The sequence below is a fragment of the Carassius gibelio genome, chromosome A8, assembly GCF_023724105.1.
Source record: "Carassius gibelio isolate Cgi1373 ecotype wild population from Czech Republic chromosome A8, carGib1.2-hapl.c, whole genome shotgun sequence".
NCBI classification, from domain to species: Eukaryota; Metazoa; Chordata; class Actinopteri; order Cypriniformes; family Cyprinidae; genus Carassius; species Carassius gibelio.
This window is the reverse complement of record NC_068378.1, coordinates 26,120,008-26,134,142: the sequence shown is the minus strand read 5'-3', so window position 1 is coordinate 26,134,142 and position 14,135 is coordinate 26,120,008. Positions and strand designations below refer to the sequence as shown.

Here is a 14,135-nt window from a genome sequence, read left to right as displayed (position 1 = left end):
TGAAAATCGCCATGCGCTCTGACTAACCTGTAGTTGTACTTGTAGCGTTAACGAAACGTTTGAAAACCCCTGTTGAAACATGCAAATAGCCTATTTATTTGTATTTAAAATATATATTTATTTTAAGACGCCAGCCCTTTCCTTATTCAAACCTTAAAAGGGGATCTGATCCTCCGAAATCCCCTATAATTCGCACACTGACTGTAAACAAACTAGGCCTACATGTATATTCAGAACTGTAGGTGAAGTTTAAGTGTTAGAGGTTATGTGTTTTGTCCTTAACCGTCCTTGTCAGTTTTTAGATTTGACGGAATCACGATATTTCGCACATGCTTCACGATAACACGCACTGAAATGTTTAATGTATAAGCCAACATTATACTAGACAGAGCGCACTTTATAAATATGCATGTATTCAATTAAGGGTATTACACAGGATTTCGTTTGCATAAGGATTTTGGAGCTTAACATGCCTTTTCATGTTTGTGAAATAAAACTTTACTATCAACGCTTGCCCTACCATGCCGTGGGTATTGTCTATCTGTCTACATTACTATGGCTTTATCTATCATCACAGTTCAGATCAGTTTATGAGCCCAATGACTGCCAGGACTGTGGTAAATTGTGACTGGTATATTTGTCACTCTACATAAACAGTAGCTGCACCTGTTTGTCTCATGGCAGCTCATGTGTATTTTATTTTATTTTTATTTTTTGGAACGAATAGCATTCTATTATTTTTGACTGAGTGGGTAGCCTAAATATTTGGATCAGTGGACAAATGTGTGTCTTTTTTCAGTCAAGTGTTTATCTATGGATCCCCAGATTCTCACAATAGGACGTTATTGCACACTTACTGCAAAAACAAGCTAGCTTGCAGAGTCCTGCTGTTTTCTCTTGCATGTCTTTGTTGGCCATTTTTCTGACCATTTCCCCCTTCTTAATACTATTGTGTGATGCAAAAATAAATAAATAAAATAATATAAAACACGGAATACACGATAATCATTTGGACAATGTCAGTCGGTGTTTGTTGCTAGAAAACGGTGGCTTAAATTCCCTCAGCTAATTTTCCTTTTAAAGCGTTTGAATGCTCCATATGTTTGAGACAAACCAGCAGTGACTGTTCTTCATTCAGTGAACCTGTGCCATACCCTTCAAGTAGGTTATATAGCTAATGACGATCGATTACATCAACATCATTTACAATTCATGAGCCACATACAATAAACGGCCCGTTTTAAAGAATGTTTATTAGTTGCTTCGTTCACAGCACTGAATAAAAATACACAGTTACCTACGGTTACACTTCCCAGCAATGTATGTGAAGCTCATGATCTTGTCAAAAAGCCTGGTGTTTGTTTATAAGACACAAGCTGATAATGTGTCAGAGTTAATGCCAGCCTTAATGTGTTGTGCTGCTTGGAAACACGCTTGCATTCAGGTTGTCTTATTGGAGGAAGCAGATGCTTTTTGAAGAATAAACAAGCACCCATGACAATTTTTTTGAGCAACTAACGAGCTCTTCTAGCAGCTTCTCGAAATAAAGATTTTGGTTTTAACACGGCGTACGAGAACATTGTTTATGAAATGTAATTATAAAAAATGCAATTCCAATAGTTTTGGCAGAAATTCCACATAGAGTAAACACAAACAATGCTTAAGCATTTTTATTTTGGCGCCATGCATCCTACATTATTTCCAAACTTTTGCACAAAATGTAAAATAGTTTGCACTTTATTATTTTGTGCATGCTTCGTGTTCAATGGGCTAATGCAAATTGGAAGCCGAAAGCAAATACATACGAACAAACTTTGAATGAGCAGTATTTATTAAAATATTTATTCTGCAAAACTCTGTTTTTAATTGGGTTAAAGCATTGCTGTGATTATAGTGGAACATATGGACTTCAGCATACAACATATAAAAGCATTAAAATATATATAAATCAAATTCTCTGTGGAGCATCAATGCTTTGTTAACTCAAAAATCTATAGATTTTTTTGCGCCGAACTATCATGCTTATTTTGTTAAAACACGAGTCACGTGGGGGCTGTATGAATTTGTCTCCCACTGGTTTGTTTCTGAGGTCTTCAGCTCTCTAGGGTTCGAGATTAATACTGTCTCGCCAATTAAGTTCAGAGCGCCAATTAAGAGTGCTTTATGAATTCTTAGAATAAAAAAAAATCCAAAAAACTAAATGAGCAACTGAAAACGCCAAACGAAGTTTTTGAGTGCAAAGACACTGAAATAGAAAACTGGACTAAAATGTAAAAAGAAAATGACTAATATATGCTAAATGTAATCTATTGTGTGCTCCTGTCTGCTTTTTCCACCTCTTTATTCACTGCGTGGACATCAGAGAAGTGTCTCTCTCTGCGCTGTTAGAATCATCACCTATTATACTGGATGGACTGAATAAGTCAAACAAATATATGGCCTTTTGGGATTTGGAACCAGTGGCTCACAGCAGTCCATATGAGGTACAGAAGAGGACGGCCATTAATAATGGATGATTCCAGATATTCAATGGGAGTGTTTTCCTTAGCTTTCCAAACACTCACCTCACTGAGATTTTTTTAAAGAAAAAAAAATTATAATACAAATATATGAAATCTTTGGGAGTTTGGGTGAAAATATAATGTTCACAGAACTACATTAAAAATTAAGAAAACATTACACTTAGAAACGTGAAAAAATATGAATGTGTGAAAAACCACGCACATAAAAAGATTATTAGAATTGCATCTTCCCAACGTTTGGCAACAATACAATATAGAAGTGCAAAAAGCAGGTTAGAGTAAACAGCTGAATTGACTGTGACACTGACATTAAATTGACTTCTCTGATACTCTCAGATGTAAGCCACATTCAATACTGTCAAAGGGGACTATTCCGTTCTTCTGCATCCTTTTGTTTAAAGTCCGGGGCTGGAGATCTACACTGAGGCGGTTTGTCTGGTAAAGCAGATGAAGATAGGTTTGATCAAGATAGCCAGATAGGTTTGAGTCAATGGTAAAAAAGAAAGCAAATTGTTATTTTCACATTAAAGAAAAAAAATAAATAAATAAGCAATTCAAATAAGACATCGACTTAAAGTTAGGCTTAATTAGAATGAATGAAATTAAGTCAAAAATCAAAGCGATTCACTTCTGACTTGAAATGTCCAGTTCGCGAAAGTTAAAATCTCTGTATCGCACTGCACGTCGCTCACTAAAACGAATAAGGCCTATTTAAGCGTTCAAACGCATTCGAGTTATCCATAGAAAAAGAAAAGGTCGAAAAATGGTCATTTGAGAAAGTCTTGAATTACCATCAAATCTCGGTCCAGCTGACATCAAAATCCCTGCAACAATTCGACACAGAGTGTACCGCGTATATCAAGACTCCGAACAGCCAATAATCAGGAACGGAACGGCGTGACGTCAAAGTCCCGGTAGAAAAGGCGCGTTGGGTTTGCTTACGATCGGAGAGGGAAGAGCGCAGGGAACCTCACTGTCTTCACTGGATTACACAAACCAAAAGTGTCCTCAACTCCTCCTCCTTCTCACTTCATTACAGGCTGATCCTTCTGCACGCGGGACGAACAAGGAAAACCAGCTCATTTGTTAGAACAAGCCTAGAACAAGTTGATTCTTACCCGAGCTGAAGCCTACTGAAATTGGACATTTTAGGTGTGTGTGCGCGTGTGTGATGACATACTGTCGTGGAGGAGGTGAAGAGACGTGGATGAAGATATAAGCACTTGCAAAATCTGAATCGTCATGGTAGTCCTCCCTCCCAGGCATTTTGGGATTATGTAGCCTATATTTTTTTTAATTCTTCAGCGATGCAATATCGGATTTTTTGTGTCTGTTTGTGTTTGGAGTCATGCTCCAAAATTGATTTCTGAATTGACAAGAAAGAAAAACTGAAACCTTACACTGACAAATGCATGTCCAAGATGTGGTAACTGAAAGTTACTCACGAAGAAATAGGAGGGTCCAGTGTCACACATGTAGAGGGGCTTCAGTAGCTGGTATGTCCTCAAAGCTCCGGAATGCTCTTAGAGGCTAAACCAATCTGTGCTGGCTGCATGTTTTGCGATCTCATACTCTGATGCATTTAAAAGAATCTATCAGAATACGGAGCTGATAGTCCTGATAAACGAGCACCGTTTAGACCGAACGGGAATTATTTAATGAGAGCCAGAGAGGTCATATGAACTGCACAGGGCTGGAAGTGCGTCTCACGGAAATCTTGGGTTGCAGATCTGACGGAAACACGTGCTATTCGGTCTCATCTGCGGCAACGATGCTTTTCCACGGTCTGCCTGGAGGCGAGATGCATGGTGTCATGGAAGAAATGGAGCGGAGAGGAAAGAGCGATTCGGCGACTATCAGCTCGGCCATAGATATGGGGGAAACGGAGACGGTAGGAGAAAGCCATGCCTCTCGCTCCAGGCGCTTGCTTGGAAATCCTATAACAGCCTATGTTAACTGAACCGTTACTCCAACAGTGCAATAGAGGCCCAGAGATGTGATTCCGGTCTTGTCCAGTGAAACAAACTTTAAACTTCTGCAAAACCAAAATCACAGGCCTCGCCTTCAATGCATTGCTTGTAAATCTTTTTGTCAAGTGTGGATTGCAAACAGAAAGCTACGAGATACGGTATCAATTTTAAATGGCCTGTAGCCCAATTTAATTTCGAATGCAAAATTGCAGCTATTCGATAAAAAAAAAAGATGAATCAAAAAGGAATTAGGGAGCAAGAAAATGTATGTTAGTTTTTATACAAATAAAACAAATTATAATTATTTATGCAGTGCTGCTGAACTTTAAGTGACGCGAAAATAACAAATTTAATTTTTTCTTAATATACGAGCGATATAATTATGATAAAAGCATTAGCAGATATTGTTAATAAACTGACATTGTTTTGGGTCGTAATGTCTGTGGTTAACAACAAAGAAGACATTGCTGAACCTTTACATTGATTATTTTGCGATTAAAATATTAATTTAGCAATAATAGGCTAACCTAGATTTGCGATGCATTAAACTGTTTTGACATTTTAACACTGCATCTCAAAACTTATACGATGAAAAATCGTAAAAATAACAATAAAGAAACGATAAAGATTAAATCAATATTTTTTATTACACAATCGTGTGTGTGTGTGTGTGTGTGTGTGTGTGTAGAGCCAATAGTGTGTTTGCTGTGTAGTGAATCTAAGGCCACACAACACGCCGAACGTCAACATAATAAACCAAGTTCAGTCTTTGATTAATTTGCTTAGCTACATATCTATCACATTTTCCAAAACTGTGCCTTGTTAATCGAAAAAAAACGACGTGAATACGGTCATGCATGACATTTTCTTTTTATGCATAGCAGTCCGTTGTCACGGGAAATATTAAATACAAATCACTGAATACACTTTTGCATGTATCTTCTGAATCTCACGCCCCTCCCATTCTCTACAGAAGTGAACACTAGTAATATATCACTCCTTGGACATTTTTAATTAGAAAATGCGTAAAATAGAGTTTTCACTCAATACTGAACCCAGACTCCTGGAATACGCGTTATGTGGGCTATTTTATCTTTTACTTATCTGCCCGTGAAATAATTCATTTGTATAACACTGGAGATAATGATGAAGAAAAAAGATGTTTTAGTGAAGCTGGATGTGATTTCCTGGCTTTACCGAGCGCGCTGTTCGCCTGTGTTTGTGCAGAACATGCCTTCGATCAGCGGGGACCGGGTGGCTCTGTGCGCGGGCTGCGGAGGGAAGATCTCGGACCGATATTACCTGCTCGCCGTGGACAAGCAGTGGCACATGCGCTGTCTGAAGTGCTGCGAGTGTAAACTCAACCTGGAGTCTGAACTCACCTGCTTCAGCAAAGACGGAAGCATCTACTGCAAAGAAGACTATTACAGGTGAGCAAACTCCTTTAGCTACTCAAAAGTTGCACGGTCTTACGGCCTTTTATTCGCCTGGACTGAGGTTTTCGTTTATGGATAGCCTAATAAAAAGGCAAACCTGTCGCTAAAGCCTGCTTTTTGTCTGTTTGTTGTATATTTAATGTGGTTTCGTCATTGTGCATTTTAATAAAACAGAAAAGGCGTATCTAATTTTCATTACGTGCATTAAAAAATACAGATTTGTTTCCACTGTCGATACCTATGAAAACGTCGTTGTACATTTTAATAATCAGACTAATAATACTTAAATTGGTATAGAAGTTATTCAAGGAATATATATATATATATATAGCCTGAAATTAAACTTTCCATTCTCTTGCAAAGTGATTTTCTTTCTTCCTAGATATGAAAACGACATGATTGAATTTAACTAATACGTTAACAAGTACAATAATCCAGAAACTACTAAACCTGCTCAACGATTTTACTCTGTTCTCGCAACAGTTAAATAAGCAAAACATGCAGCAGCATGCCTAGGTCGTCTTTAGTTATATTTTGCAGTGTGAGGGGATTTTAAACGTCATTATACAACTAAATAACCCAGAAAAACGATTTACCTATACTTTGCATGAATTGCAACATTTGTATTGGGAAGAAAAGAAAGCAGCAAAACCTAGAAACACGCCTTATTCTGTGATGTTTGCATGATGTTTAGCTGACTGTGCACTGATTCTGTATGTCATTGTGTAATTTAATAATCAGAGGGAGGCGAGAGAGAGGCCTATTAAGACAATCATATAAGTGAAGGCTTCACGCGTTTATGTTCAACTGAGGCTGCAGCACACGTCAATCTCAATTGCAAGCTATTTAGTAATTATTCGAGACGTAATTATAGGCAAGAATAGATTCCACTGCATGAGTTAACTAGCCTATTTGTTCATGCATCCTGCTGTTTAAGGCATTGTTTTACTTCAGCATGTATATATATGGCAATATATAAATATTGATATTTATTGTATAAGCACAAATGATAATTTATCCAATGGTTATTATGAGAAGCAGCACATTTAATGTGAGGCTCGTGAGTGGTGGGAACACCTTCTGGTTGAAGTATGCTGAAAGGTCACAGCTGCTCTGTTCTCCCGCAGAAGGTTTTCGGTGCAGAGATGTGCCCGGTGCCACCTCGGGATCTCGGCCTCGGAAATGGTCATGAGGGCCAGGGATTTGGTGTACCACTTGAACTGTTTCACCTGCACGACTTGCAACAAAATGCTGACGACTGGGGACCACTTCGGCATGAAAGACAGTCTGGTGTACTGCAGGCTACACTTTGAAACGCTCATCCAGGGAGACTTCCCCACGCATTTCAATCACACGGATGTAGCGCCTAATAAAGGCCTGGGCAGCACGGGCCCTCTAGGACTGTCTTATTATAACGGCGTGAACACGGTGCAGAAGGGCCGGCCCCGAAAGAGGAAGAGCCCTGGGCCCGGAGCGGACCTGGCGGCTTATAATGCAGGTGAGACCATCACTAAACTTTGTTGTTGTTGTTGCTGGTTAACTGCTCGTTTTATTATTTTATAAACATTATTTGTCATTCATTTAAATTTAGTTTTGAACGAGTTGCACTCATATTTCCTATCTGAACAAGTTTTTAAGAGCGCGTATATATGAGACTAGATTATTGCTAATTAAGCTAATATTGCTAATAGTTAGCCTATTGCTCCCTGCGATTCGGTGAATTTCCAGGTTTACGAAACTTTTTGCGCGGCACTGAATACCTAACGAAATCGTTTCAGAGCAAGATAAAAACAAATCTGATTAATTTACAAAAACCTTAAGTGAAATGTCGCTTGAACAAGACTGTTAGCTGCGACTATTTGAACAATAAAATACGACTTTTTTAAACATTATATTTTTTCATTAAAGTAAACATGCAATAAATACATGAAATACATGAAATACATGAATAAATACATAAATTTTCTAAAAGGAACATAAATCTGTAAATGCGGGGAAAATTAAAGCCTTTTGAATGCACTTCTTGCTAAAAAAAGTTTGAATAATATTCCATTGTTTGAATAATAATTCAGTTTCTAATTTAGGTTAGAAAAAAATACATTCAAAATACTTTTGCATTACAATCCGTTTGAGACAAGATATATAAAGTTCATAAAGCATAGGCCTATGCGTTAATAGTTATTTAAAAGAGCGCTATCCTTTACTATATTACAATGCTGTATTATATAATTAATTTCGTATTTACAAATGTATAAAAAAAAATAATATGAAAAAGAAAATATGTTAACTCCTTTACTAGGTAAAAGACAAAAATGCGCCACTTTAAAAAAAAAAAATCGATACGCATCACAGATTTCTACTGAAGTACTTGAGCTTGTGCTGAACAATTTGGAACAACGTGACTTGTTCGCTCGGGCATTCCGGGCCCCTCAGCGGGGCATCAGGGCCCCTGCTTGAGGACCAAACAGAGAGGAATGATGACGACTACAGAGACTGACAAGTGGAAAATGGCTTAGATGCTAGTCGAGACCCCCGGGAGATTAAATACAAGTGAAAGAAAGAAAGAAAGAAAGAAAGAAAGAAAGAAAGAAAGAAAGAAACGGAAAATCTTCAGCTTTTCTAGGCAAATTCAGATTAATTAGCTAATTTACTTATCTTTTTCTCTAGCCTTTAAAAATATTTATGCACGCGTTTAAATTATAGGGTAGACTTTTTTTAAACAGATAAGACAATATAATCTATGAAACATTTCTTTACGAATAATCATATATATATATTTATCACAGGATGCACATACTGAAAGTGCTCGAGTCAGATTAAGAATATAACTATAAAATACAATTTTTATCACGAGTTTTAATTATGTCTCCAAGCTATATGTCCACTGTAAAATGTGTGTAAATGCGATGCTTTTTTATCACTTTAAACTCAGATTGTTTGGAATCGTTCATTGAAGTTGGCAAATGTATCACTACAATTGCGGTCTTGTTTGGAGGACTAACCGGCTTCTGAAGAACGTTTAAACTTACATGGACTTAAAATAGAAAAAACATAAACTTTTTGAAATCAGATCAACCGTTTGACTAAAACAGGAGTTAACTAGAGAGAGTGTTTCTCAGACACAGTCAGATCATTGCTGCCCCCATCAGCTCACACTTTAAACAGCAGCACGAACACAAGCACAGCGAGATCAAAACCGGAAAAAAGAACAATAAAGACATAAATAACATCATGTTCAGTGAAGATAACTGCTCTTGACGTGCATCTCTGTAGTAAAGGTAACAGTATTTCTCAATGGCCGTATTTTATTTCAGGAGGAAACATTTGTTCACCATGTGCAGCGTTGTAAAGCATTCAAGGTTAATTATCTGAAGTGTTGATCAGACCATTTTCAATGACTAATATTTGTAGTTGTCAGAGAAAACATAATTCTGAACTGTCATGTGTCTAGCAACACATAAACTTCTGCCAAGAACGTGGAACTGGCGCAAACACATTTCTGACACATGCAGACAGATCTATCTCCTAAACACTTGTGTCCAAGACGGATAGTGTGGGCTTTTCACAATCAAACCCTACACAAGACACCATCAAATATGGCCATATGTGAGGGGTGGGGCTTCTGTAGAAATGAGTAAACCCAGCATGTTTTAAAAGGATTTTACAAGTCAAATAAAAATCATGATGCAGAATTGCATGCTCTTAAAACATGTCTATTGCATAAATTGTTTTGTTAAAAAAAATATGAAAAGAGCATGATGTAAGACTACAGCATAATGCAGATTATTATGCATGCAGTAAGTTGCAAACACAGCAACATGATTTTATGTAGTCAAATCCAAGACTTAACACAATGTTGGAGTGCAATCAAAGAAACAAAAGAATCTGTGAAGCACCTTATCATTCTCATCGCATGCATGTCATTGCATGTATTCACTGTTGAGTTTCAGCTTTCTGCATTTATTCAAACCAGAACTTCACAGCTACACTATATACATTTTGCATTATGGAAGATGTAATATGCATGTGTAGTTTTAAGCTTTTGATATGGATGCACTACAGAAAACCTCACTTTGGCATCGATAACAGCAATGCAGCTCATCTATTTTGCATTTTGTGATTCAGCTTTGAGCTGCAACGAGAACGATGGCGATCCGATGGACAGAGACTCGCAGTACAGCAGTAACCAGAAGACCAAACGCATGAGAACCTCATTTAAACACCATCAGCTGAGGACCATGAAGTCCTATTTCGCCATCAACCACAATCCTGACGCCAAGGACCTGAAACAGCTGGCCCAGAAAACAGGCCTCACCAAGCGCGTCCTACAGGTCAGAAAACTGCTGGACTAACTGTTCTGCCTCAATGTTGTCTCAGCTTTGTGTTGTTAGCATACTAACCATGTAACCTTTAATTTGCACTTTTTACAATACACACTGTTTCAAAAGCAGATTTACAGAAAAACATAATGTTGATGTTTAGAATATCTTCATGCATTAGTTGCATTTAACAGATTAGAGCTGGGTGATAATATAGTTACATTTTGCAAAAATACAAGCAATCAAGTGGTTGAGATTTACAAGTTTGCACTGTATGTTTGCAAATAATGTAGAAGATACTCATATATTCTACTTTCTATAAAGAGTTGGGTGATAATACTGTTAAATATTGTAACAAATTTTTTTTTAAAAAGTCAAGCAGTTGAGATTTTGTCAAAAACAGCACATTCCTTCACATCAGAAGCAGATTAGACTGATGAATTAAAAACTATTTAAGGAATGAATCACTTGGAACTCACAAGCCTGGTCTGGAACGCTATTAATTTGTTCCTAAAAGTTAGAAATCTGAATTTATATCATGCACAAATAAAACGCAAGCATGTCTGGAAATAAAAGAAACAGCTGTTCGTCAGATATCATTGGAACCAGAAAAATGAAAAACAGTTGCTTTGGCAGAACAACCAGTGAAAATACTAAATACTAAAATCTCAAAGCGTTAATTATCATCGGCTGTCATTGGGCGTTGATGAGACTAATGTTCGTCTTCTGAGCATCAGATAGTTTTCTGGATTGTGGGATTATTTCTAACGTCTGCCGTCTCGGTTTTTCAGGTCTGGTTTCAGAACGCTCGGGCCAAGTTCAGACGAAACCTCCTGCGTCAGGAGAACACGGGTGTGGACAAGACCTCGGACGGGTCGACCCTGCCTGGAGGAACGCCGTCCAGACCGGCCTCGGAGATCTCCAACACCTCCATGAGCCCGTCCAGCACTCCCACGACCCTCACAGACCTGACCAACCCCACCATGCCCACCGTCACCTCCGTACTGACCTCTGTCCCGGGCAGCCTGGACATTCACGAATGCCGGAGTCCATCGCAGGGCACCTTAACAAGCCTCTTCTGATGCTCAGATTCGAGCACACCTTCACCTGCTTCCTCCGAAGACTATTCGTGGAGTCAGCTAAATCAGAAATAAAGCGCGAGCGTCATTGATCATATTCAGTCAGTCATACACAAACTACATCTATCTGATACCTTAACCGATCTACCTGGGCATTTTTTTTGTACAGGCCAGGAACTTTACAAATGTGGCCGATCCAGTTCAAAAGACGATAAAAAAACGAGATGAAAGAGAAAATCTTTTTTTTTTTTAAGAGTATTGCATTTTGGGGCAGACTCAAGTTTCACTGAAGGATCTGTTGATGAGACACTGATTTGCATTTTATTTATTTATTTGTTTCTTTCATGTTTCCCCCCCGACCATGTTTACAGAGAGAGACTGAGCTGGGAAATGCATTTGTTCGTCAACCTCGTATTTATGTTCACGCACAGGAGTCAGAGTGATGAAACTGGATTATAATGTGAATAATTACAGCGTAATCTAGCCTGACTGTCACGTGCCTTATCCTGCAGTGTAGTCACTGAAGCCCCTTTAGCAACGCTAAACGAACTACATCAGAAAATGTGTACTTTAATTTGAAAATGGTTGAGTAAATCACACGTGCACAAACACACACACACGAGGAAGAGCTGATCATACACTTGCATTTCAACATATTACCTCACTCAGAAATCACTGGATATGAGAGCAGTTCATATGAAACCTGAGAACACGTTTCATGCACTGGGAGAGAAAACGGCTGTGGACAAACCTTGATCGGAAGAGAGCGCATCACAAACAAACACTGATTTTTGGAATGAAACACTACCCCCCGGTTAGACGATTTGATTTTCTTTCATCAACCATTAAGATGTGACAGTGTTGGAGACAGGGTAAATGTTTCCATTGTAACCAGAGGCTGCTTGTTGAAATGCTGTACAGTTTGGACAGATTATTGAGAAATTTCGAGTCCACTCCCTGCAGTATCGCCTTTGATGTAAATCTTCAGTTCTGTAAAAAATATAAAAAAAATCAATCACTATTTCTTTTTTGGGCCTCATTATTTCACCAGTTTCAAAGCATTTTTCATTACAGCAATGCCAAACAACATCGACATAAACATATATATATATATGTGTGTGTGTGTGTGTGTGTGTGTGTGTGTGTGTGTATGTATGTCACATTCAATATATATATTTGGACAAATTCAATATATAAGTGATATCCAAGTGACTGAATTACACATAACCAAAATTCAATCGCATGTATTTTTCTAGATTATAATATATTTCTGTTTTGCAAAAAAAAAAAAAAAAAAAGAAATTAAAATGTGAAACACCACTGTTGTTTATACTGCAGTTTGCATTGTTTGATGAAATTCCTTCAAATTAAATTAAATTAAATTAAATTAAATTAAATTAAATTAAATTAAATTAAATTAAATTAAATTAAAACTCAATCAAATTAAATTTATTAAAAATAAATAAATAAATAAAACAGATTTCTTTCTAAGGCCATGTTTTTGCAGATTTATGATCAGAGAGAAACTCTGGGTCCTGTAATCAGAACAATATCTGGCTTTATCACAGGACAAAAATGGGATAACATGAAAATACCTTTCATTAATAGGACAGCAACCTAAATAGTGTTCTATGAAAAAAAAACGGAGAAAATAAATAAAAATAACACATTTAATTTTTTTAATTTTGCGTATTAAATGACAAGAAATGCAAGTGCATTAAAAATTCTGTTCTTGGGTTGTTGGTGTCTTTGTACACTGTGTGTGTGTGTTTTATTTCTGAGCTGAAAACCTCCAGTGACTAGTGAGTAGAAAAACTGCACTGGATTTTATTATGATAATTATTTTTAAATGGTTGAACGATGGAGCGTATGGAATGTGAGTTTATTACGGCCCATGTGAAATATACGGTGTCCCGGTCTTCGTACCTGCATGTCTGGCCCTCGCAGACATCCACTGAACGGAAGCAGAAACTCCTGTTTTCACACACATCAACACGTCTGTCTCGACACGCGATGTTTCTCAGTGTGAACTAGACATTGGCCCTTGGTCTCGATGAACATTAGGTCAGTGACTCTCGGCGTCTCGTGTTTCTCTCGCCGCTGTTTGTTGAAGTGAGTGCTGTGGAGTGGTCTGGCGTGCAGCCCACCGCTTGGGCTCCTGGCTCCTTGTAATGGGCTTACGATGGGTGCCAAAGCCAGCCAGCCACCATGGAAGCCAATGTGGTGCCCAGATGTACAGCGCTTTCCCACAAAGAGCCACACAATGAAGACTTTAATGGAGAGAGAGCCTTCTATTTAAAACACACTACAGTCTTTTTTAAAATATTTGGTCCAATAAAGTTTAATATGGAATATTATTACCTCATTTCTGACTGTGCAGAATCCGAGGCTCATTGCATCGCTTGTTTTGGATGTTTGTGACGTGTGCAATGTGCGAAAAAGACTTTCAGACCATGCAAAGTGTCTGTGGTTTTTCACTGATCTTTTCCAAAGGCTGTTTTCTTCGTTGATCTGGGGTGCGTTTCCCAAAAGCAACTGTGGTCGCAACTTCTGTCATTACCAAAACTTGCAACTATAGTTCGCTAAAGATGCTTTTGGGAAATGTACCCCTGGTCAGGCCAGTTTAAAAGTTTCGACTGCCATACAATAAGAAATGCTTTCTAAATGAGAGATTAGAAGTCAATCTTTGGATAAAAGTGTCTGATAAATATGCATCACAAGAATTCACTATAGCACAAACTCTGTTTGTGTTTCCTTGGGAAATCTAACAAAAAAAAAAATGACCGGAAATAAATGTATAACTTCCTAT

General features: G+C 37.8%; 1 protein-coding gene across 2 annotated transcripts; it reads left to right on the top strand.

Annotated features, from left to right (window-relative positions):
* The first annotated feature begins 3,457 nt into the window (after positions 1 to 3,457).
* LOC128019035 (LIM/homeobox protein Lhx2-like) lies at positions 3,458 to 12,347 on the top strand. 2 transcript variants are annotated; one of them, XM_052604990.1, is made up of 5 exons: positions 3,458 to 4,413; positions 5,720 to 5,922; positions 7,059 to 7,426; positions 10,054 to 10,259; positions 11,039 to 12,347. In XM_052604990.1, the coding sequence occupies exons 1-5, from the start codon at positions 4,201 to 4,203 to the stop codon at positions 11,327 to 11,329; spliced, it is 1,281 nt and encodes a 426-aa protein (XP_052460950.1). In that variant the 5' UTR covers positions 3,458 to 4,200; the 3' UTR covers positions 11,330 to 12,347. The 2 variants fall into 2 exon arrangements, with proteins under 2 accessions (XP_052460950.1, XP_052460949.1); XM_052604989.1 differs by having other exon boundaries at positions 3,459 to 4,413; positions 7,056 to 7,426.
* Positions 12,348 to 14,135: the final 1,788 nt, after the last annotated feature.